Source organism: Aquarana catesbeiana, unplaced genomic scaffold, assembly GCF_042186555.1.
Source record: "Aquarana catesbeiana isolate 2022-GZ unplaced genomic scaffold, ASM4218655v1 unanchor228, whole genome shotgun sequence".
In the NCBI taxonomy this organism is placed as follows: Eukaryota; Metazoa; Chordata; class Amphibia; order Anura; family Ranidae; genus Aquarana; species Aquarana catesbeiana.
In genome coordinates, this window is record NW_027362655.1 from 1,337,321 (window position 1) to 1,363,643 (window position 26,323).

Sequence of the window (26,323 nt, forward strand, 5' to 3'; positions counted from 1 at the left end):
TCCGGTGAGTGGGGAAGCACTACTAAGGGGGCGCCCTCACCATCACGTGTGTAAGAGGTGGAAGAAGGCGTAGCTACACTACAGCTGGCACAGTTTGGAGCACCGAGAACTTTACACCTTATCAACTATTTATTGTGGACTTTTTGGAGCAAAATGCGTTAATTGAACTAGATGCAAAGTGGAAGCAGTGGACTTGCAGAGAACACTATATTGAGCACAAAATATTGTATGATTACATGAATTTGCACAGATTTTTACTGTTTTTTATTATAGCAAAATATTTTAAGATTAGAGAAGTAGGTGTAAAGTGGAAGCAGTGGATCTGCAGGGAACAGCATCTTGAGCACAAAGCACCTTATGTTGTATATGAATTTGCACATGGATCAGTTTACTTAATTTACTGATAAACATCATAAAGATCAATGAAGTAGGTGTAAAGTGGAAGCAGTGGATCCACAGAGAATATTATTTGAGCCCCTAGCACTTTATATATGAATGTCTCCACATATTTTAGTGTATTTGTGATGATTTATGTGCACACACAATAGGACAGCGCTGTGACACATAATGCTCTTCTAGTTGATAAAGGGAATACTTACCTTTGTTACAGCAGCAGTCCGGTATAAGTTATTTTTGTAGGTATTTGAGTTGTTACACATAGCGCGGGTTTTATTCTATTTATATTGGTGACATAATTGCCCAAATCTGGGGATCAGGAGCCATTTCCACCCTTTACTCTCGGCTGGGGTTCTTTGTATCCATATAACAGATGTTCTACATGACTAAATCTGCAATCAATTTTACTGCAAAATCAAAGCTGCCAAAATGTCTCCCCCCCGAGCAGTAATATATTTCTATCCCCCTTGGTGGGAGTGGAGATGACCCATCTATAAGGATATACAGTACATACACACACAGCACAAGGCCGTGTTCACACTACGAGACGTTTCTTGGGGCTGCAGTTGCTTTGAGCTCCACAAGGTGGTGATCTCACCTCTACCCAGACAGGAAGTCTCTATGGAAGACAGGAAGTGATGTCAGGCACAGACAGGAAGTTTCGGGTGAGAGGTGAGTCGGGAGGAAGTAGAGAGAAGACATTGCTGGAAGTGGCAGTAGAGGAGGTAATAAGATCTTATTTTCTATTTACACCCAGTAACCCCCCGTCATGTCTGTCCTCTTCCTCCATAGTCACTGTGATGTCTTTTATCTCCAGGAGATGATGATACACACATATATAGTGTGGAAACCTAGATTAACCCCTTCAGGGGAATCAGTTGGTGATTCCCCTGAATAATCTTAATATATCTTGCTTCCAAAGCTGGCCATACATGGGTCAGTTTTCATCCACACATTGGAGGGGGATGGGGGAATCCTCCCCTCTGCACTATTGTATTCTGACAATGGGGGGCGCTCCTCCGCTCTCAGAATACACAAATCAGGGATGAAGCTATTGGCTGCAGCCGCTGATCGAGTGACTTTTATCCGGCAGTGACCACACATGGATGGAAATGTGACCGATCCCTGCTGAACCAGCTGAATTTCCATGTATCTATGGTCACCTTAACCACTTGCCGCCCGCCATATACTGTAGCATAATGACAGCGGCAAAGTGGTTTTAATATCCTGACAGGACGTCATATGATGTCCAGCAGGATATCAAGCCGCTGCGTGCCCCGGGGGCACGCATCGCAGAGATCGTTGTTGTGGGGTGTCAGTCTGCAACACCGATGTGGGTAAAGGGTCTCTGATGGAGTGATCGGCTTTTCCTCACTCGTGTCTGTCAGACGCGCGTAGAGGAGAGCCGATTGGCTGTTCCTCTAACAGGGGGGTCTGTGCTGATCGATTATCAGCACAGCCCCCCCCCCCCCCGAGGATGCCCACACTGGACCACCAGGGATGCCACCACTAGTCACCACCAGGTATGCCACCCTAGACCACCAGGGATGCCAATCAGTGCACACAATGGATGCCAATCAGTGCCCACAATGGGCATCACTGATTGGCAACCATTATTGTTTGGCAGTGATTGACATCCATCAGTACCATTTATTAGTGTACAGTGCCACCTATCAGTGCCCATCTATGCCGCCTATCAGTGCCGCATATTAGTGCCCATCATCAGTGCCACCTTATCAGTGCCCGTTAGTGCAGCCCCATCAGTGCCCATCAGTAATGGAGAAAACTTACTTATTTACAAAGTTTTGTAACAGACAAAAAAAAAAACATTTTTTTTCAAAATATTTGGTCTTTTTTTATTTGTATAGCAGACAATAAAAATCCCAGAGGTGATCAAATACCACCAAAAGAAAGCTCTATTTGTGGGAACAAAATGATAAAAATGTAGTTTGGGTACAGTGTAGCATGACCGCGCAATTGTCATTCAAAGTGTGACAGCGCTGAAAGCTGAAAATTGGTCTGGGCAGGAAGGTGTCCAAGTGCCTGGTATTGAAGTGGTTAAAGGAGTTGTAAAGGTAGAAGGTGTATTCTATGCATTAATATAAAAACCTTTTGTGTGTAGCAGCACCCTCTAATTATTTACCTGAGCCCCTTCACTCTCCAGCAATGTCCACAAATGTCTAATTCGTCTGAGACACTCACCCTGATTGGCTGAGACACAGCAGCAGCGCCAATGGCTCCCGCGGCTGTCAATCAAAGTCAGCCAATCAGGGGAGAGAGGGGGTGGGGCCAGGGCTCAATGTCTGAATGAATACACAGAGCTGTGACTCAGCTCGGGTGCCCCCATAGGAAGCTTCTGGCTGTGGGGGCCCTCGATAGGAGGGAGGGGCCAGGAGCAGCAAATAGGGACCCGGGCTGCTGTGTGCAAAACCAACTGCACAGAGGAGGTAAGTATAACATTTTTTTGTTTGATTTTTTAAAACGAGACTTTACAATCACTTTGAGTCAGGGCTCAACAAATCTCAGGTTGCCATGGTGACTAGAAATTGCATCCTGGTGCCATTCTCACTGTTGGTCTGAATAATGTTTCTGCCTGAAACCCGGACACATTATTCAGACAGGAATGTGGCTCGGAGCGGGGCCTGGCGGGAGGGTGAGGAGGAAGAGGAACCTGACCTGTGAAGTGAGGGGTGGACTGGACAGGACAGCGGCATGAGAGGACTCATCTCACTGAGCTCCCGCTGCCGATCTTTCTCCTTTCTGTGGGCACATTACTGTCACCATCGGCTCCTGCTTCCACCCACAGCTGCCTGTGTCCCTGCAGAGCCCTCCGGCAGAACAGAGATTAAGGAGCGGGACCGAATCTCCAAAATGGCGCCACCTCGGCACTGCCACAAAGATCCCCACAAGGTGCTGAGAAACAGGACTACAGAGTCCTTACAGGAGTAACCAGGACAAGCCTGCAAAGCAGCCAGCTAAGAAACCAGCCAGGGAGGGACATGCTGCTTTATCTACACAAGATGTCCTCTCCATCCACTCTGCTCTCACACACTGCTGGGGGAGATGTACAGGACATGCAGGAGGACGCAGGGGAGTGGGGGATTGGATTACTGTCCTTTACTCCATGTCCTGTGTTCTGCACCCTACAATCCATGTCCTGCATTGTACACCCTGCCCCCTTCTCCTGCACCCCATGTCCTGCTGTGACCTGCACCCTTCACTCCATGTCCTGTGTAATGCAACCCACACCCATGTTCTGCACCCTGCACACCATGTCCTGTGTTCTGCACCCTTCTGGATCCCATGTTCTCTGGTGACCTGCACCCTTCTCTGATACCCTGCACCCCATGTCATGCACCTTGCACCCCATGTCATGTGCTCTTCACCCCATGCAGTGGCAAAGTTAGACATTCTTCTTTCACCTGTGGGAAAGAATCAGATTGGTGCCCCCCCCCCCCCCCCAAATGCCACCAACCCAACCGGGGGGGGGGGAGTTTAGAGTAGAGTGTGGGATGGAGTGCACCACACTGAAACATGGTAGTAAAATATAGGGGAACAGTGATAAAGAACATAAAGGGGCCTGTGTAAAGAATCGTAAGTTGGGCCCTCCTTAGCAGGAAAAATAAATTGTGGTGCATGCAGTGCACTGTGGTAATATTTGGGTGTGGTTTTTATTGTGCTGAATATTGGCCGGGGTTAAAATAGAAGCAAAGTACAGGGATTCAGTAGTAAGTGATACAGAGTTCCGAGGTCAGCAGTAAGTGACTCAGAGTTCAGAGGTCAGCAGTAAGTGACTCAGAGTTCAGAGGTCAGTAGTAAGTAATGCAGAGTTCAGAGGTCAGCAGTAAGTGACTCAGAGTTCAGAGGTCAGTAGTAAGTAATGCAGAGTTCAGTGGTCAGCAGTAGGTGATGCAGAGTTCAGAGGTTAGCAGTAAGTGACTCATAAGTTAGTAGTATGTGATGCAAAGGTCAGAGATCAGTAGTAAGTGAGGTAGGAGCTCCTAGTAAAGACTAATATGTAACCCAACTACAAAATGACTCCCCCAAATCCCACCCCTCAACATTCTATTCATAATACATGGAATCTAAATAATGAGACTGCTGTGCCATTGAAATAAATCAGATACATCTTATCAATACTATTAATTAAGTGTATATTCTACATTTTAGTGGTCACAGCAACCTCATTCTTTAGATTCCATGTATTATAGTATAAGGTCGGGGGGGGGGGGGGTTGTGGAGCTAATCAGTTTTTTTTTTTATAGTGGGGTTACATCACAATAAACCCCACACCTTCTGGTGGTGGAGCCCAGTGGGAGCTGAACTCCACAGCTGCATCTATACTATGTAACCAATGTGGCGCTACTAAAGTTCACGCTGGTTACTTGACAGATGTCATTTGCAGAGGAAGCAATGTCTCATCCAATCTCCTTCCCTTGCTGCTCCCCCAGCGTCCGATCTTCTTAACATCACAAGTGTTACTCCGCTATATTAATCTTTGCTGTGACTCAAGCACTTGTGATGTGGAGGAGTTCGGATGCTGGGGGAGAAGATTGGATGAGTCTGTCCGTGTCCATCGCAATCCTGAAATAATTGACCCTGCAGAGGACATCTCTGGGATTGGAGTTATCTGATCAGGTGTTAGGGCCCACATGATGTACCCCCCAATCAATCTCCAGAGCTGAGGATAGTGGCTTGTCCAGGGAGGTATTAAAGGAGGAGTATGGTCAAAGCTATTTTGGCCATACTTCTATTTATCACAGGAGTGCGGTTAGATCTGCACTCCCATGATCTCTTTTCAGCCAGCAGCAAGCTAAAGCCCACTATCAGCTGATGTCACAGAGCTGATCCAGGCTCTGAAAAGATCCAGACCATTTGATTGGGATCCCAGAAGCTTGGACCGACAACTGGCTCAACCTCTCAGGGATTCGCTAAGAATCTGATCCAGCCTTTTCCACCCCCTCCACAGTCCAGCCCTCCTGGAGTACTGGAGGGAAGAGCAGAGAGTCGTTGACTGACGGCCACGGCTCTCTGCTCAGAGCGGAGGGAAGAACTGAGCGATCAGCTGTGTTTGATCACTCAGCTCTCAATGCAGAGCCAGTGGGGGATCAATGCTACATCCACCTAGGTGAGTACAAGGGTTTACTTTTTCAACACCCAAACTTCTCTTTTATAACCCCTGTCAGGATTTTTGCAATCATTGGGGAGATGTACCTTCACTCTTTGTCAAATCCTTGCAAATTAATGGACTCCCTTGGGGACCCCAGGTTACCAGAACTAGTAGTGTGCCCATTTGCAAATTTCCCCTCTATTACTTTTCTGGGGACAACCCAAAATGTGTGATTTACTTTTACTTTCAATGATAATGGTAAACAGGATAAGTAGAGAGGGCTGATCTACGGGAGATGGGGGGCACAGACAGCAATAAAAATTGACAAGTGTTTTAATCTCTTAACACTCCATCCAAAACTAAAGAAAAGTTTTGCCTTTAGTTAAACTTTAACGACTTCAATACCAGGCACTTATACACCTTCCTGCCCAGGACAATTTTCAGCTTTCAGCGCTGTCGCAATTTGAATGACTATTGCGCGGTCATGCTACACTGTACCCAAACAAATTTTTTATCATTTTGTTCCCACAAATAGAGCTTTCTTTTGGTGGTATTTGATCACCTCTGCGATTTTTATTTTTTGCGCAACAAATAAAAAAAGACTGGAAATTTTGAAAACAAAAAGGTTTTCTTTGTTTCTGTTAAAATTTTTTTGTAAATAAGTATGTTTTCTTCTTCAATGATGGGCGCTGATGGGCACCGATGAGGTGGCACTGATGGGCACTGATAGGTGGCACTGGTATGCGGCACTGATGGGCACTCGTAGGTGGCACTGGGCACTCAGATGGCACTGATGGGTAATTATGGGTGGCACTGATGGGTACTTATGGGTGGCACTAATAGGTGGCACAGATGGGCACGGATGGGCAATGATAGGTGGCACTGATGACACTGATGGGTGGCACTGATGACACTGATGGATGGCATTGCTGGGCATCACTGAATTTTTTTTTATAATGGTACCAGTCAGTGCCCATTTTTGGGCACTGATTGGCAAAGATTGGGCATATGTTGGCACATGTGGATGGCCATGGAGGATGTACCTGGCCATCTACATGTTATGTGCTTCCCTGGTGGTCCTGGCGGTTTCCCTGGTGGTCCATTGTGGACATCTGAGAGGGGGCTGCGCTTATAAATAATCAGCATAGACCTCCACTGTCAGAAGAGCTGCCGATCGGCTCTCCTCTACTCGCGTCTGTCAAACGTGAGTGAGGAAAAGCCGATCAACGGCCAGGCGGGAAGTGGTTAAGGATGGTGGTTACAGTGGGGAGTAGATGGGTGCCTGCTGTAGCCTCTGGGATCTTCCATAGTTTTGTGTTGTTCTGCCTACTGCCATTCTCTAGGTCAGGGGTCTCCAAAGTTTCTAAACAAAGGGCCAGTTTACAGTCATTCAGACTTTAGGGGGGGCCGGACTGTGGCCCTTGAAAGTAGAAAAGGTCCCAACGTTAGTGGGGAAAAAACTGTCAGATGTTTATACTGAAATATTAAAACAGTATTATATTTATGGAATTATGCAAAATCTGTGTTTAAGGAGATTTTCACATTTTTCCACAATACAACCAATTAGTTCAAGTTTGTTTATCCATGCGAGTACAGCAATGTGCCAAAAATATATATATTTATTAACTAAAAATTCAGTGTAAAATAATATCAGATATAATTGGTGATATATCAAAAAGAAAATCTATACTTTCAAATATCAAATATATGCGTGATACAGATAATAAATTTTATCACAAGCTCTTGTTACAACATGTCATATTTCAATACTTAATAAACCTATATTTATTAACACTTAGTAAATAGCTTTCCGTGGCTCTATAGACTTATGTAAACAAACTAGGTGTTGACTTTAACTCTTGTGATTTCTTCTCAAAACAAAGAGTTCTTCAAGCTTAAACCTGTTTTACAGTATATGGACAATTTTGTTAACCATATACAAACTTGGTAATTTAACCAAGTCTCATTTTAAAATAAAAATAAATTTAGTATGAAACTATGGTTCAACACATACCATAACTAATCCAATTCTAAGACACATGTCATTTCCTGTACAACCCTTCTAGGGAAATTGTAGTTTCCTTTATTAACAGTGGCCAAAGGGGGGCAGTATTGTATAAAAATTTGACTTTATTTAATACTTGAATAACCTTTTGACTTTAGCTTTAAAAACACAATAAACCTTAAAAAACTGTCAGACTAATGTCAACCTCTCCAGACATAGTGGCAATTCCTAAGATCTATTACTTTAAGAAAATATACACACACTAATTACCTTATCTTTTAATTCCTTAAAATAGGTAATGTGGAATTTAACCCCATGTTTCTGACTAGAAGTATAATGGTTTATTCTTAAACATCCCCATTAATAGAACTTCTAGACATCACATTCATATACAATATCGGTAAATACATATATATATACAAACCAAAATATGTGACATTGTTCAGTTAATCATGTCTATAACTATCTCCAATATTAGTATCATGGGGAGGAACTGTGTCCCATCATTGGGGGGATATTGTGCCCATTGGTGTCATATTGGTGTCAGTGGGCCTAATTGTTGGTGTCAGTGGAAGGAATTGTGTCCCATCAATGGTGTCATTGGGAGAATTTGTGCCCCATCAGTGGTATCTTTGGGGAGAATGGTGTCCCATGGTTGGAACCATTGGGAGTAATTGTGCCCCTTCATTATGCACCATTGTTCATATCAGTTGATGGAATAGTGCCCCAAGGGCCAGCTAAAAGCAAGTAAAGTGCCCCATCTGGCCCCTGGGCAGCAGTTTGGAGACCACTGCTCTAGGTCATCCAGATAAAGCTGTGCTTGCACTTCTCATTGACGGGACTGGGTTTGCTGCTGTTCAGGGGGGACCACTCTCTGTTCTAACAGGGCTTGATTAGAGTCCTAAGTGGAGACTTTAGAGGAAAGGGTTATCAGCTCCTGTGTGGTCTCAGTAAGATCTGCCTTCAGAGTAAATTGTATTTGGCTAGTTCTTCGCTGGTTGGTAGGGACTGTACAATGTGAGTTATCTCTGGAGATGAAAGTGTTAACTGCAGGGCTGTGTCAGGAGGTTGCTTACCAGACTGAGGGCATCAGCTTGCTCTGGGTCTGCCTGTGCTCCTGGATGTGCTAGAGCAAATGTCCATTATGCTGGTGGATGCAGGAGGGCCCGCTATGTGCGGGGAGAAGAAGAGATCCAGCAGCTGTTTCAAGGGTGCCCCATCGACCTAGACAAACTTTTTCCTGTATTTTGGCATGAAGAAGGAGAAGCCAGTCTTTAGCCAGGAAAGTAGCCCAGTACGGTAGAGCTCACATTCTGTGCGCACTACTACTCCATAGCCAAACCATGCTGCCGGTGCCCCTCTCAATGGGGCACCTGAGGCAGGTTCCACCCTAGTTTCGGCCCTGATCCCACGCCCTGCATTCTGCACCTCATTAATTACTTGCCTTGTTCTGGGCACTGACAACCCATGCTACACTTAAAAAACCTGTATCCTAAATTTTTTTTAGCTGGCACCTAGATTCAAAGCAAATTTGTCAAGCCCTGCCTTAAGTGACTTCCTCCCCTCCCCCTCATCTCCTTCATTATGTAAGTCATGCTGAGATAATCTCCCATTGCCTGAGCAATATTCTCATTTGTCTCTGAGCTCCTTCTTGCTATTCCTCATCCTGCTTGTTGTTTTCGTTGGATTGATTTTCTGTGTAGTGACCCTTCATCTCTTGGATGCGCTTGTCTGTTGACTGTCCTGACCTTTATCCTGATTCCTGGAGCTCCTCCTTATCTCTCCTCCATATCCTCTTACACAGCTTTTCTCCACACCTGCAGTGATCCTGGTGGCAACAGCATGCAGCAAAATCCATCCCCACCATTAGGAGCTCTGGAGAAAATTGTCTGGTATTTAGACTCCGTTCCTCTGCACATCACCTGTTCACATGAGATATTATTTTCACAGATTCCTGACAGATTTCTGTATGATAAAGGTCAAAAGTTCACTATTCAGTTTAGGAGAGGTTGCACGCACCCAGTAACAATTATTTGGTTTGCACTGGAGCCTCATATAGAGGGCCCCTCAAATCTCCCCATATAAATTGAGGCGATTAAGTTTGCATACAGTGCCTTGCAAAAGTATTCACCCCCCATGGCATTTTTTGTGTTTTGTTGCCTCACAACCTGGAATTAACATGGATTGTTTGGGGATTTGCATCATTTAATTTACAGAACATGCCCACAACTTTGAAGATATTTTTTTTTTATTGTGAAGCAAACAACAAATATTACAAAATAACAGAAAAAGAAACAAATAGGAAAAAATAACAGAAATAGTCAACGTGCATAACTATTCACCCCCCTAAAGTCAATACTTTGTAGAGCCACCTTTTGCAGCTTTCACAGCTCCAAGTCACTTTGGATAAGTCTCTATGAGCTTGCCACATCTTACCACTGGGATTTTTGCCCATTCCTCCTTGCAAAACTGCTCCAGCTCCTTCAAGTTGGATGGTTTGCGCTTGTGAACAGCAATCTTTAAGTCTGACCACAGATTTTCTATTGGATTGAGGTCTGGGCTTTGACTAGGCCATTCCAACACATTTACATGTTTCCCCTTAAACCACTCAAGTGTTGCTTTAGCAGTGTGTTTTGGGTCATTGTCCTGCTGGAAGGTGAACCCCCGTCCTAGCCTCTAATCACACGCAGAGTGGTACAGGTTTTGCTCGAAAATATCCCTGTATTTATCACCATCCATCTTTCCCTCAACTCTGACCAGTTTCCCAGTCCCGACTGCTGAAAAACATCCCCACAGCATGATGCTGCCGCCACCATGTTTCACGGTGGGGATGGTGTTCTTTGGGTGATGTGATGTGTTGGGTTTGTGCCGGACATAGCTTTTTCTTTGATGGCCAAAAAGTTCAACTTTAGTCTCATCAGACCAGAGCACCTTCCTCCATACATTTTGGGAGTCTCCCACATGCCTTTTCGCAAACTCAAAACGTGCCATTGTGTTTTTTGCTGAAGGTAATGGCTTTCTTCTGGTCACTCTGCATAAAGCCCAACTCTATGGAGCTTATTGTCGTCCTATGTACAGATACTCCAGTGTCTGCTGTGGAACTCTGCAGCTCCCCCAGGGTTACCTTAGGTCTCTGTGCTACCTCTCTGATGAATGCTCATCTTGTCCGGTCCATGAGGTTTGGTGTGTGGCCGTCTCTTGGCAGGTTTGCTCTTGTGCCATGTTCTTTCCATTTGATTATGGTATATTTGATTGTGCTCCTAGGGATCATCAAAGATTTGGATATATTTTTTTTATAACCTAACCCTGACTTGTACTTCTCAACAACATTGTCCCTTACTTGTTTGGAGAGTTCCTTGGTCTTCATGGCAGTGTTTGGTTTGTGGTGCCTCTTGCTTAGGTGTTGCAGCCTCTGGGGCCTTTCAAAAAGGTGTGTATATGTAATGACAGATCATGTGACACTTAAATTGCACACAGGTGGACATCATTTCACTAATTATGTGACTTCTGAAGGTAATTGGTTGCACCAGAGCTTTTTATGGTCTTCATAACAACGGGGGTGAATACATACGCACATGCCAATTATCAGTTTTTTATTTCTGAAAAATAGTTTTATGTATATATTTTTCTAATTTTACTTCACCAACATAGACTATTGTGTTCTGATCCATCACATATATTTCAGATTAAAAAAACATTGAACTAAAGGCTGTAATGTAACAAAATAGGTAAAAAGCCAAGGGGGGTGTATACTTTTGCAAAGCACTGTATGTAGCGCTATACAAGTTATTCATTCATTCATTCAAATGTCCCTCAAATCTCCCCATCCAAATGTCCATCCATCCAGAGTCAGAGAATCCTATGACATCACAATGACCTCACAGCTCCTCCTCCTAATGTCCCTCTACCTGGCTTTTTTTTTCTGATGCTCTTAGGATGTGGGTGAACCCTTGGCATCCTCACTTAAAAAGTGGGACTGTTGGTCCTGCATCGTATGTAATGACATCAGAATGCCTGCAAAAAGCTTTGAACCTGCATAGTGTGGGTGTTCTGTGTGGGTAAGTTATCCCTCGGCCTGAAGTGCGGCTTTGAGAAAATGTAAACCTGAATGGTGAGATGAGGAGGATTCTGGGAATATAGTTTGATTTTACAATTTGTGTTCAGATCTAGAGATTTTCTCCTGTGAAATTTGGAAATCATATGATCATAGGATGTCACTGTCTATTTCTCCATGGAGGAGTGGGAGTATTTAGAAGGACACAAGGATCTCTACAAGGACGTCATGATGGAGAACCAGCCGCCCCTCACATCACCGGGTAAGAGGAGACTTTATAGTTACATAGTTAGGTTGAAAAAGACACAAGTCAATCCAGTTCAACCAACAAAAGAGAAAAAAAAATCATACAATCACACATACACAATTCTATACCCACAATTGATCCAGAGGAAGGCAAAAATCCCCAGCAAAGATTGATACAATTTGCTAAAACAGGAGAAGAAATCCCTTCCTGATCCCCCAAGAGGCAATCAGATATTCTCTGGATCAACTTTACCTATAAATGTTAGTACCCAGTTATATGTACATTTAGGAAAGAATCCAGGCCTTTCTTAACCATTTCCCGCCCACCGGCTGGCCAGCGCGGCTCTTGTTCTGGGTGGACATCATATGACGGCCTCCCAGAACGGCCACTCATGCGCGCCCTTGGGGGGCGCGCATCGCGGTGATCGGTGGTGCAGTGCTGCACCGATCTCAGTAAAGAGCCTCTGGCGGATCAGCTTGATCAGCCATGTCCAATCACGGCTGATCACGATGTAAACAGGAAGAGCCATTGATTGGCTTTTCCTCACTCGCGTCTGACAGATGAGAGTAGAGGAGAGCCAATCAGCTGCTCTCCTGACAGGAAGGTCTGTGCTGATTGTTTATCAGCGCAGACCCCCCCTCGGATGCCCACCCAGGACCACCAGGATGCCGCCAGGACCACCAGGGATGGCCACCACACTAGACCACCAGGTATGCGACCCTAGACCACCAGGGAAATGCCAATCAGTGCCCAGGCAGCTACCAGTCAGTGCCCATCCCCAATGCCTGCCAGTGCCATCAGTGATGCCTAACAATGCCATCTATCAGTGCCGCCTATCAGTGCCCAGTAGTGCCGCCTATCAGTGCAGCCTTTTAGTGCCCATCAGTGTCGCCTATCAGTGCCACCGATGAGTGCCCATCAGTGCCGCCTATCAATGCCCATCAGTGCCCATCAGGTGAAGGAGAAAACTTATTTATTTACAAAATTTTATAACAGAAACAAAATAAAACCTTTTTTTTTTAATCAAAATTTTCTGTCTTTTTTTATTTGTTCAGCAAAAAATAAAAAATGAAGAGGTGATCAAATACCACCAAAAGAAAACTCTATTTGTGGGATCAAAATGATAAAAATTCTGTTTGGGTACAGTGTAGCATGACCGCGCAATTGTCATTTAAACAGCGACAGAGCTGATAGCTGAAAATTGGCTTGGGCAGGAAGGGGGTGTAAGTGCCTGATATTGAAGTAGTTAAAGCAATCTACTGAGATGGACAGAGCCAGTTCTTGAGGGAGTTTAGGAGTAAAGGAGAGAGCAGTATGGAGGCTTCACTTAGATCCCCCATCATCTGATAAACACATAGAAACAATGTATTCAGTCAGTGTGTGTGTTTCCTACAGATGGATCCAGTAATGGGAACCCACCAGAGAGATGTCACCATCCTCTATATTCCCAGGATTCCACACAGGAAGATCACACCATCCCTCACCATCATCAGGTAGATGAGGAACAATCACTGATAGTATCATTAGGATCTGTACATTATCTGCATTGTTACAATTGATGACATTTTTATTATATATTCAGAGTGGAAACCTGAGAGATTCTAAAGCTGAGGTTAAAGAAGAGATAAAAGATGAGAATGGAGTGATGGAAGTGTCAAAGTTTCTAAAAGAACACAAAGATCTGTACCAGGACACCATGGTGGAGTCATCCAGCTACCCAAACCCACCAGAGAGATGTCCCCGTCCTCTGTATTCCCGGAATTCCACACAGGAAGATCACACCATCCCTCACCATCATCAGGTAGATGATTGACAATTATTGATAGTTCTGATTTATACACAGCATATTTGTTACAATGAATGTTTTATTATATATTTAGAGTGGAAATCTCGGGGATTATAATATTGTTGTTAAAGAAGAGTATAAAGAGGAGGATGAGGAGTATGGAGTGATGGAAGAGTTTTCAGAAGGACACAAGGATATGATGGAGCCACCTAATACCAGGAACCCACCAGAGAGATGTCCCCCTCCTCTGTATTCCCGGGATTCCACACAGGAAGATCACACCATCCCTCACCATCATCAGGTAGATGATTGACCATTATTTGTAGTTCTGATTTATACACAGCATGTTTGTTGCAATTAATATTTTATTATATATTTAGAGTGGAATCCTCGAGGATTATAATATTGTTGTTAAAGAAGAATATAAAGAGGAGGGTGGGGCGTATGGCATGATGGAGGAGTTTTCAGAAGGACACAAGGATATGATGGAGCCACCTAATACCAGGAACCCACCAGAGAGATGTCCCCATCCTCTGTATTCCTGGGATTCCACACAGGAAGATCACACCATTCCTCACTGTTACAAGGTTGGTGGGAAGGAGCTTATAAAACACAGACTCATGGAGACAATGTGTAGATTTTTTATGTGATGTCACAGTGATAAAGCTTATATTTTACAGATGATATTCTCTCATTTTTTGATTTAGAGTGAAGATCAAATCGATATAGAATTTGAGGTTAAAGCAGAAGAAGAAGAGAGGAATGTGAGGGATGATCAGCAGTCTATGGAGGAGGATGGAATAACGGGGACATATATAGAAGAGGACACTCCTACAGAGATCAGCACAGGTGGGTCATTAACACTAAATACATTCCTCCACCCATACTGCTCACTGATTGGGCCAAAGTAGGGCGGAGACTGGGGGATATCGGCCTGATCACTTTCCTGAGCTGTGTTCCCCATCCTGTATTCCTGTATTTCTGTCCGATAATCTTCCTTCTCTGTGCTGTAGACAATTTATGTATCTAGACTGGATTTATGGAGATTTTGGGGTTCACCTGGCAGCAAAATGTTCATTTTCACCATAGGTGTTACTAGACCTAGGCACCTGGGGTATGAGTCTTGGAACATCTGCCCCATACCCAGGTCTAGTAAGATCTCTGTCAGAACAATTCTCCCAGGATTACTTGTTCTGTTATTTGCTTTCTGTGCCGGGTGGAGGGATATGTCTGTATAATCTCACACCCAAGTCACTGAGTGCATTCTCAGGAGATGGGAGGCAGCCGTGTGGGTCCTCTGTCAAGGCCCGGACAAAAGAAGGGGTGGTGGAAGGGACAGGAGTCACAGGTGGAGTGCAGTGATCACACGCTGCAGTGCTTGTAATAGCCAGCCTGATGGAGGGTGATCATTGGATAAAAACACAGCAGACAGTGCACCGATTGGGGGCTGTGGCCCACAACACACCTGGCACACACAGTGCTCTTGCAGAACTGTAGTGGAGAGCCGAGTGATGGAGTGGTCCCTGCGCACCTCCTGCGCCCTGCCGGCACTAATGGAAGACATACATACATACATACTCTGTGAGTGAACTCCTCCCAACAAATGATTTCTAATCCCGCCCTCTGATATGACATCATTCAGAGGCGGGGACAGAGATAGTGGCACCGCAAGGGAGCAGGTATGAGGGACTGAGCAATACAAGCAGCAGGCAGAGGAGGAGAAGTAGCAAGTGTAAAGTTCTGTTCATTTACAGAGACTAAATAACACAGTCATTTACTGTGACCTGGACTGGTTATCACCTTAGGGAGTGTGGGGGAGGGGTTAGTGATGGGGGTGAAGAGGTTAACTGTCTAACACTGTCATTGGCTAGTAATGTGTAGCACAAATGGTTAATGTATTGCAACTGGTCACTTATGTATTAGAAATCGGTGGCTGTGTTAATTAACCCCTTAATGTCACAGCACAAAGGGGTTAATTATCACTGCCACTGACCACCAATTGGGAGGGATATCTAAATGCCGCTGACCACCCATTGGGGGGACAACTAAATGCCACTGACCACCAATGGGGAGGGATATCTAAATGCCACTGATGACCAATGGGGAGGGATATCTAAATGGCGCTGACCACCAGTGGGGAGGGATATCTAAATGCCACTGACCACCAGTGGGGAGGGATATCTAAATGCCACTGACCACCTATTGGGGGGGCATCTATATGCCACTGACCACCAATGGGGGATATCTAAATTCCGCTGACCACCAATGGGGAGGGATATCTAAATGCCTCTGACCACCAATGAGGAAGGATATCTAAATTCCGCTGACCACCAAGGGGGAGGGATATCTATGAGCAATGGGGAGGGATATCTAAATAGTATTGCCACACTGATCATCAAAATAGAATTCCAGCATAAACCTAACTAGCATTAAAAATGCCCCTCCCCCCTTTTAATACCTATGCTGACTAACTTATTTTCAGGCTGCTCCAGTCTGGTCATGTGATCTCCCCTGTGTGAGCCAGTAGCATATGCAAGGGATAGCAGGAAGTGCTGGCAACATCTGGGACATGGAAGTCTATGGGTGACATCACCACTCAGGCTTTACCAGCAGTTGTTGGAGTGCTCGTTCCTCTTCCCTGCAGCCACTGCTGGCTGACACAGGGAAGATCACTTGACCACACTGCAGTGACCTACAAATAGGTAAGAATATACTGTACATTATTTTTTTTTATTTTTTTAACCCAGGTTGGTTAGCATAGGTGTTATGCCCCGTACACACGGTCGGATTTTCTGACGGAAAATGTGTGATAGGACCTTGTTGTTGGAAATTCGGGCTACATCACACATTTTCCATTGGAATTTCAGACACACAAAGTTTGAGAGCTTGCTATAAAATTTTCCGACAACAAAATCCGTTGTCAGAAATTCCGATCGTGTGTACACAAATCCGACGCACAAAGTGCTACGCATGCTCAGAATAAATTGAGAGGAAAGCTACTGGCTACTGCCCCGTTTATAGTCCTGACGTACGTGTTTTACGTCACCGCGTTCAGAACGATCAGATTTTCCGACAACTGTGTGCGCCCGTGTGTACGTAAAACAAGTTTGAGCCAACATCCGTCAGAAAAAATCCATGGATTTTGTTGTCAGAATGTTCGATCAATGTCCGACCGTGTGTACAGGGCATTAGGAAGAGGGCATTTTTAAGGCTAGTTGGTTCAGGCCAGAATTCCACTTTTAGAAGCTACCAATGAAAGGGGGTTTAGAAAGCATAATGCCACTGACACCAATGCTGGGGGTTATTTTTCTTGCTACTGACACCAATGCTGAGGGTTATTACCCTGCTACTGACACCGATGCTAGGGGTTATTTTCCCTATTAATGACACCAATGCTGGGGTTTATTTCCCCTGCTACTGACACCAATGCTGAGGGTTATTACCCTGCTACTGACACCGATGCTAGGGGTTATTTTTCCTATTAATGACACCAATGCCGGGGTTTATTTCCCCTGCTACTGACACCATTGCTGGGGGGTTATTCTTGCAGAAATTGGCACTGATCCTGGGGGTTATTATTGCGGAAACCGACACTGATGTTGGGTGTTATTGTTATGGAAAATGTAATTTATGATAATCATTGTTGTTGCGTAAACGGGCACCAATGCTGGGGGTTGTTATTGCACCTACTAACATCAATGCTGGGGTTACTATTGCGTAAACTGGCACTGATGCTGGGGGTTGTCATTGCATAAACTGACACTGATATTGGAGGTTATTATTACAGAAACTGCCATCTACGCTAGGGGTTATTACTACCTAAACTGACACCAATGCTGTTTTTTTTTTACAGTATTGCAGAAACTGGCATTGATGCTGGGGGTTATTATTTCTGCTACTAACATCAGTGCCTGGGGTTATGATTGCAGAAACTGTCATCTATGCTAGGGGTTATTAATACCTAAACTGCCACCAATGCTGGGCTTTTTTTATTACATAAACTGGCACTGATGCTGGGGGTTATTTTTAGAGAAACTGCCATCTATGCTAGCGGCTATTACTGCCTAAACTGACACCAATGCCGGGCTTTTTTTATTACATAAACTGGCACTAATGCTGGGGGTTGTTATTGCTGCTACTGACACCAATGCTGGGGGTTATTATTGTGTTTGCATAAACTGGCACTGATGCTGCGGGTGATTTTCACAGAAATTGCCATTTATGCTGTGGGTTATTATCTCAAACTGGTTTTGAAAAGACACTGACTCTTTGCAATTTTCTCCCTGGGCACCATATGAACTTGTCCCGGCACTGCTCTATGTTGTACATTACATAATTGTGATACTATATAGATTTGTTGTATCTTATATAATATGTTGTACATTACATAGTCCTCACTTCTGCTCTCTCGACTCTACCCACTGCTATATATATATATATATATATATATATATATATATATATATATATATATATATATATATATTATGGAGGGGGATGTTCTGATATGGAACTTGAAGTGGATGCAAGACCTAGGTGGTGAGATCTTGACATCTTCACAGTGACCCCCATTTACATCCATTCTTTAAGCAGTCTATCCCCGGCCGCAGGTCCCTTCTATGCCAACACACCCACCTCATTTGAAAAGTAAAAGTCTGATTATACTCTCCTTCCACAAGAAGAGGACTCTGTTTTGGACAGTTTTACCTCCTTTACCTATTAGGAAGATTTCAGACAACTATTTAGTAACTGGCCCTTCCCGAATTGCAACCACAATCTTTGTAATTGTGTCACTCATGAGCCCGGCTATGTATGACGCGCTGCATATATCATTATATATAGAAAAGAGTGGAAACCTCAGATGAGGTTCCTAATTATTTGAACTTGCTTCATAAGCGGGGTACACAGCTCTACAGGAGTGAATGGCTGGATGTATGGGTGTGTGCGCAGCTGCTTATCCTGTGAATTAGACAACGTTGTCTTTATTTTAATTGTGGTTGGTGAAGGTATCGAACGCTTGGCTAATTTGTATTAAATTTTTATCTTTTCATTAAAGCTGTAATTTTTATTCAACTTAAGTGTGCCACTTAGTGACTGCTTGGAGAATATATCCCCCTTTGTGCCGCTGTTATTCATGACTAAATCATGGACTAAATAAGGAAGTGCAGGACTTCTTGTGTTGGGAAGATTGCAATGAGTGATAGAGGGGGTGGGGACACTCGTCCTATGATCTCCTCATCACTGTCACCCCTATAAAAGACAGTTCTCGTTATTTCCTCACTATCTGACTAAGGTCCATGAATAAAAACATGAACTGGTAGGAGATCAGAGGACCCATTTACTAGTTACCTTGAGGGTGGAATTGTAATATCCTCAGAGACAAAGCTGCCTGATGTGGGCGGAGTCCTGGTTTAGGGGAACCAATCTGCTCATGTCTAGTAATAATCTTTTTATTCCTATTTTAGTACATGGACGGGAGACGAGGAAAACCTCAGAGGATTGTCTCACTTTGTTTCCAGACTGTAAAGTAGAAGATGAGGACATCACACAGTATAGTCCAGGAGAAAACCCAGCTACCTCAAATGTCCATCCGGCACCACACAGTGTAGATGGACCATCGTATTCCTCTTATCCTGAGGAACCTCAGACTGTGAGGGATGGTGCCATACTTCCAGTAGATAAGAGGTTTTCCTGTCCTGAGTGCGGGAAGTGTTTTTCAAATAAGACTAATCTTTACAGACATCAGAGATCTCACACGGGGGAGAAGCTGTATTCCTGTCCTGAGTGCGGGAAATGTTTTTCACAGAAGTCTGATCTTTACAGACATCAGAGATCTCACATGGGGGTAAAGCCATATTGCTGTCCTGAGTGCGGGAAATGTTTTTCACAGAAGTCCAATCTTTACATACATCAGAGATGTCACACGGGAGAGAAGCCGTATTCCTGTTCTGAGTGCGGAAAATGTTTTTCAGTCAATTCCATTCTTTACACACATCAGAGATGTCACACTGGAGAGAAGCCATATTCCTGTCCTGAATGTGGGAAATGTTTTTCACAGAAGTCCGATCTTTATACACATCAGAGATCTCACACAGGCGAAAAGCTGTATTCCTGTCCTGAGTGTGGGAAATGCTTTTTGCAGAAGTCCGATCTTTACAGGCATCTGAGATCTCACACGGGGGAGAAGCCGTATTCCTGTCCTGAGTGTGGGAAATGTTTTTCACAGAAGTCCCATCTTGACACACATCGGAGATCTCACACAGGGGAGAAGCCGTATTCCTGTCCTGAGTGCAGGAAATGTTTTTCAGATAAGTCCAATCTTTACAAACATCAGAAGTCTCACATGAGGGAAAAGCCCCTATCCTGTTCCGAGTGAGGGAATTGTTCCTCGCTGAAGTCCTGTCTTCCTGTACATCAGGGATCCTACACAACCCTTGAGGTGTATTAGTGATCTGAGTGCAGGAATTGTCTTCTATATGAATGTTACTGGACATTCCAGGTCTCCTGTGGGGAAGAAGCACACCCTGATATACACCTCAGATATACTCAATGGGTGATCATCATGTAAGAAACTGTTTATAAGGAGATCAGAGTTCCCCATCTCAATACCCATACATTGCTCATAAGTGACGCTATAAAACCTTTACAGGTCATCAGTTAAAAGTGTTCTGTAAATCTCTGGTTTGAACACTGACCATAAAACCTAACTCTGCATATGCAGGAACAGATTCACAGGACACAATCACTGTGTTTTAAGTATCTATTCTGACATGTATTATTACATTCTATTTTATCCAGAAGATACGAAAGGGGGAGGTGTGAAATGTTATTAAAAACTGGTGAATGGAATATTTAAAAACCTGGTGAATGTCACTTTTCATATATCATCAGCTATGTCTAACAGTTGTAAAATTGAAACCTTGAGTAGGGAGAGAGAGAGAGAAAACTTCTAGGAAAGCTGTGTGATATTCTGTGTACTTAGGTAAAGCACTTGGAGACAGTGTAACATTGCGAGCAAGATGGAGTCTCTTGTGCTTAAATGAACAATACAGTAAAAGTCCATGTCATTTTCCGCCTTTTGTTTATTTGGCACCATTCTTCTTCATGTTACATTCAGCTGACTGCTGGCAACTCCTGCTACATCGGCACAAAGAAATGGCGTCCTGTTAAGCCCTCTCCTAGTTTTCTCAGAATGATGGGTTCATCGGTGAAGTTCACCAAAGACATGGATGAAGTGTTGTACCGTGTTGGCTATCAGTAGCAGTAGAAAAAAAATGGAGTCATTACCTTTCATTGTCTGAGTACATTTTGTAGTGTAATCTTTCACAAACACTTAGAGGTCTATTTAAAAAAAAAAAATAGTTGAACGAATGTGTCCAGCATTCACCCAGCCATGATGAATATTGGCCATATTTTGTTTCATACACTGATTTCCTTGGCTCCATCTAGTGGCCATAATGCGGTATTGCGCTATTTTTACTGATTCATGAAAAATACAGTTTTATGGCAACTAGATGGAGCTGACAATCATAGGTAATCAATGTGTTAAATTATGGTTATAATTTGTAACAGCTGAATTAATTTTCTATGAGTAGACCCCTTAGTTTCCTCGGTCAGACATGGTTTCATACTAACATCTGAGATCATACACTTATGAGTACAGTACACACTGATGGATAGAAGGTAAAGTGTATGTAAGCCCTCACCTTGTAAAACAACCCATTCAGTTTAACTGCTTTCTGCCCACCATATAGTGAAATGATGGACAGGCGGGCGCACTCTTGTTCTGGGAGGATGTCATATGTCCCCCGTGGGGTTGCATAGCTTGGTGATCGGTGGTGTGACGTGTCCCTGGGACATGGAACATCCCCTATCATGGTAAAGAGTCTATGACGTAGGCTCTTTACCATGTGATCAGCTGTGTCCAAGAACAGCTATTCACAGTGTAAACAGGAAATGCTGGTAATCATTATTCCTCAGCGGGGGGCATCTGCACTGACAATCAGGGCGCTGATCATCAGTGCAGCCTCAACAGTGCCCACCAGTGCTGCTTGTCAGTGCCAACTCAGTGCAGCCTAGCAGTGCTCATCATTGCAACCTATCCATGCAGTATCAGCATCCATAAGTGCTGCCTATTAGTGCCTCCTCATCAGCGCACATCAATGAAGGAGAAAAATTACTTATTTACTAAATTTTATAAAAAACTATGAAAAACTTTTTTTTCCCCAAATATTCAGGCTTTTTTCCTTTGTTTAGTAAATATAAAAAACCCCAGTGGTGATTAAATACCACCAAAAGAAAGCTCTAGCTGTCTAAAAAAAAAAATAATAAAAATGTCATTTGGGTACAGTGTTACATGACCACGCGAATGTCATTCAAAGTGTGAGAGCGCTGAAAGCTTAATATTGACCTGGGCAGGAGGGGTTGAAAGTGTCCGAGGCAAGGGGTTAAAATAGAAAAGAAAGACATTTGTGTATAGATCCTAAGGAGAAAAAGGTATTTTGCTTATCATCTAGTAAAGATACAGCACCATATCCCTTGATAGATAAATAGAAATTCGAGGATGTATTTGGGATTTTTAAGGTGCACAATTATAACAAAATCATTTATAAAAAGTAGAAATTTATTGGAACATTAAAAATAAACATCCAAAAGGTAAGTATTGATATTACAGTACTAATACAAGTGCAAACTGATTTAATCTCTACATGTTTCGCCTTGGTAATTGGCGTCTTCAGGAGAATGTATTGATATCAGGCACAGTGAGCACTAGAAGTAGAAAGAATTTTTAGAAAGATAGGACAATAAATAGTCACAAAACACCAAGGATATATAACACAAGTTTACAAATTGAAAACATTCATGAATTGGCAAAATGCATAGCGCCAAAGCAATTATTGGTCATATTGATTACCTGTATATTCAAATACTTTTGATATGTAAATTGAGGCTCCAGAGTCATAGGGATATGATAGATCGGATCATCAGGTATAGCCATAGAGGGGGTTGTATCTAAGGTACAGCCACTGGTAATGGTCCAAAAACTACAAGGCTGAGTGATGAAGACAATTAGACACGGGGCAACGAATAATCCCCAATCAATTTTAATTCCAAACCCAGGAAAATTGAATATAACTTTTACCCTATACCAGGAATCCTTTGATAAGTTCCCAGGCTTGAAAGTTGATTATGCACCTCCAATTCCAAAAAGGAATGGATAAAAATGCAGAAAATGATGAAAGAGATAGGATGAACTCATTTCTGAACTCTCACAAAGTCAAATCATGACCCCTGAATCAGAAAGATAATAAGAAATCCAATCAATTGAATATTCCAAAGCCTGAGGACCAGCAATAGCACTATTCCACAAGGGTAAGTTTTTCACACCTGCCTCTAGGGCAGAGCCTTTTGGCTAGGACCAGGGGAAATTTTTATTCCTGGCCGAAGGGCCTAGCCATTGTATTGCACAATGGTCACGCTTTCACTTCTCCCACTTCCTTCTTCCCCACTTTCCTATTTATTTTTCCCCAGTATTTGTCACTTTTTTGTATCTTTTTGTTTGGTGTGTACACGTTTTGTCACTGTGTGATGAGTAGGGTGCGGGTTCCGGGGCCTACCCTGAAAGTCTTGGGAGGGGGTGGACATAGGCCTTTTGGCTTGGTTTGCCCTCTGTCATGGGGTCTACCTTCGGGGGAGCCCCACCGAGTACTTGGGTGAGTCTGTTTCGGTAGACCTTCCAGGGAAAGGGGGTCCCGTATGGAAACTTTCTGGATATACGAATTGCAGACCCACTTCCCACAAGGAATGAATGTGGAGTGGGACATCAATTCGTATATCAACCAAGCGTAATAGGAATGTTTTTCTTCCTTCATTTTATTTTTAAAATATTTTTTCATTTCATTTTTATTCAATTTTTATCTTACTTTTTGACACAATATATTGTCACTATACGTAATACACCTACTTTTTATCGTAACATCTAAATAATGTTAATGCTGCTATGATAGATGAACACTTATTATTTTAATTGCCCATCATTTTTTATGTGTTAGTGACCCCTATTGGTAGTTGCCATTTAGCTATTATTTATGATCATTGGTCTAGCTGAGGTTAGATCGCATATTATTAGGATTTGCCACATATGTTTTCTAATCTTTGTTTAGTAAAACATTTCTTTGTGTCCACTTTAGGCATAAGCTTGTAAGTTCCTTTTTTGTGGCCGGGTCGATGCTTATATTGTGTTTATGTGAGCCAATAGACGTTTTTTTCTGTTCATTAAGATGAATCCCGGCTGCTGACTTAGATGCGTCGCTTGTAAAGTAATCACGCCGCAAGCGACCTTCCCAGATGACTATCTTCACAGGGAGTCACATGGCCATCCTCATTATGAGGCTTGGTTTGCTCCCTGCGATACATCAGAGCGTAGTGACGTCATGACTTATCGCAAAAACGAGGCTTGGTTCCGTTTCTTTGTGGCCAGCCTTTCCTCTTATTTATTCACAATTTTTCTAATTTAAATCTGTTATTTTTACTTATAGGCATTATACTATCCTGATTATTGATATATCATATAATTTAATATGTTTTATGGTTCAAGTAACCGGAAGTGATGTGACTCAGTGATGTGGCACTTCCACATGGGGTCATTAGCCTTTTATAAGCGGTGATGTGTAGGGGGTCCGCGCCCCAGATGACGGCTCTTTAGCAGAAACGCATTGGGTGGACCCATCACAATTACTGCTACTTGTTCTTTATGCTTTTGATGATCTACAAACATGTGAGTCTGTTGATTGTATTTTTAATAAATTAGTGTTTACGTTAGAGTGACACTGTTATACAAGCTGTACTCGCACTACTTTACATTGTAGCAAAGTGTAATTTCTTCAATGTTGTCAAAAGATATAATAAAATATTTACAAAAATGTAAGGGGTGTACTCACTTTTGTGAGATACTGTAACTGCCTACTTCCAAACTATCATTTGAAGTAAAACACATAGCCAAGTATTATTCTACACATTTTTTTTTATTTTGCATTAAAAGTAGGATTTTTATAACAGCCTACCTGTAAAATCCTTTTCTTTGAAGTACATCACGGGACACAGAGCCATAGTAGTTACTATGTGGGTTAAAGGCCACCTTCAGGTGATGGACACTGGCACACCCTAAGACAGGAAGTCCACTCCCTATATAACCCCTCCCACTACTGGGAGTAACTCAGTTTTTGTAGCAATGCACGTGTATACCAGAAAGAAGGGTGGGACCTCTGTGTCCCATGATGTACTTCAAAGAAAAGGATTTTACAGGTAGGCTGTTATAAAAATCCTACTTTTAATGCAAAATAAAAAAAAATGTGTAGAATAATACTTGGCTAAAAATCCTATTTTCTTAATCGTACATAACGGGACACAGAGCCATAGTAGTTTACTATGTGGGATGTCCCAGAGCAATGCCAACTGAAGGGAGGGAAACACAACAAAATTAGGGCACCATGAGATCAGAGGGCTTATACTGCTGCTTGCAGCACACTGCACCCAAAGGCAATACCCTCATGACCCTTTACATCTACTTGTTAGAATCTGGTAAATGTATGGACAGAAGATCAAGTTGCGGCCTTGCAGATTTGAGCCATGGAGGCTTTGTGATGCACTGCCCTGGAAGCACTGACAGCCCTGGTAGAGTGCGCTTTAATTTGAAAAGGTGGAATTTTCCTCTTTAAACCATAAGCTTGAACAATTACTTGTCAAATCCATTTAAAAAAGTAGATTTTGATGCTGCCTGTCCTCTTTTAGGACCTTTTCTCAAATCTGAGCAGTCGCTTTCAAATAGACTTTTACAGCTCTCACGACATCAAGAGAAAGTAGTGATTTTTCTTCTGCAGAACAGGGTTCTGGGAAAAATGAAGGCAGGACAATATCCTGGTTTAGATGAAAACCTGACACTACCTTCGGTAGAAAATTAGGATGAGGACGCAATACCACCTTATCCTTGTGAATAATTAAATATGGCTCTTTACAAGAAAGAGCAGCCAACTCTGATACCCTTCTTGCAGAAGATATGGCTACCAGAAAAACTAGTTTCCTTGTCAGGAGGACCAATGGAATCTGTTGTATCGGCTCAAAAGGCTGTTTTTGTAATGCCAACAGAACTAAATTAAAGTCCCAAGGGTTCAGGGGTGACCTAACTGGAGGATTAAGACACGTTACCTCCTGAATAAAGCTACGAGCCAAAGAATGTGAAGCAAGTGGTCATTAAAATAATACCGACAAGGCTGAAACCTGGCTTTTGATAGTGCTCAAGGCCAGCTTCATTTCTAACCCTATCTGTGGAAAATCGAGGATTCTACCTATGACATATTTCCTGGGGTGCAAACCCCTGGATTCACACCAGGAGACATATGCCTTCCAGACTCTATAATATATGACTCTGGAGGCTGGCTTCCTTGCATTAACCAAGGTAGACACCACTGAACCTGACAGCCCCTGCTTCTTCAGAATGTGGGTCTCAATAGCCAAACCATTAAACTGAGCGTTTGTAAGGTAGGATGGAATACCGGACTTTGCAAGAGAAGGTCTGGACGTGGCCGTAGGGTCCATTGGACTCCTACCGCCATCTTTACGAGTTCTGTATACAAAGATCTCCTGGGGCTACAAGAATCACAGACTTCCTTTCCTGCTTGATCCTGTGAAGAAGTCACAGAAGCAGCAGAACAGGAGGGAATGCATAA

At 43.2% G+C, this 26,323-nt stretch overlaps 1 protein-coding gene across 1 annotated transcript in view; it reads left to right on the forward strand.

The window, feature by feature from the left end:
* LOC141121725 (uncharacterized) overlaps positions 1 to 26,323 on the forward strand; it is a 242,457-nt gene that overhangs the window by 101,010 nt on the left and 115,124 nt on the right. Inside the window, exons 14-21 of the mRNA XM_073611436.1 lie at positions 1,029 to 1,121; positions 11,722 to 11,827; positions 13,208 to 13,305; positions 13,395 to 13,613; positions 13,693 to 13,899; positions 13,979 to 14,185; positions 14,306 to 14,447; positions 19,064 to 19,787. Coding sequence (XP_073467537.1) covers positions 1,029 to 1,121; positions 11,722 to 11,827; positions 13,208 to 13,305; positions 13,395 to 13,613; positions 13,693 to 13,899; positions 13,979 to 14,185; positions 14,306 to 14,447; positions 19,064 to 19,787 — 1,796 coding nt within the window. The remainder of the gene's footprint in view (positions 1 to 1,028; positions 1,122 to 11,721; positions 11,828 to 13,207; positions 13,306 to 13,394; positions 13,614 to 13,692; positions 13,900 to 13,978; positions 14,186 to 14,305; positions 14,448 to 19,063; positions 19,788 to 26,323) is intronic.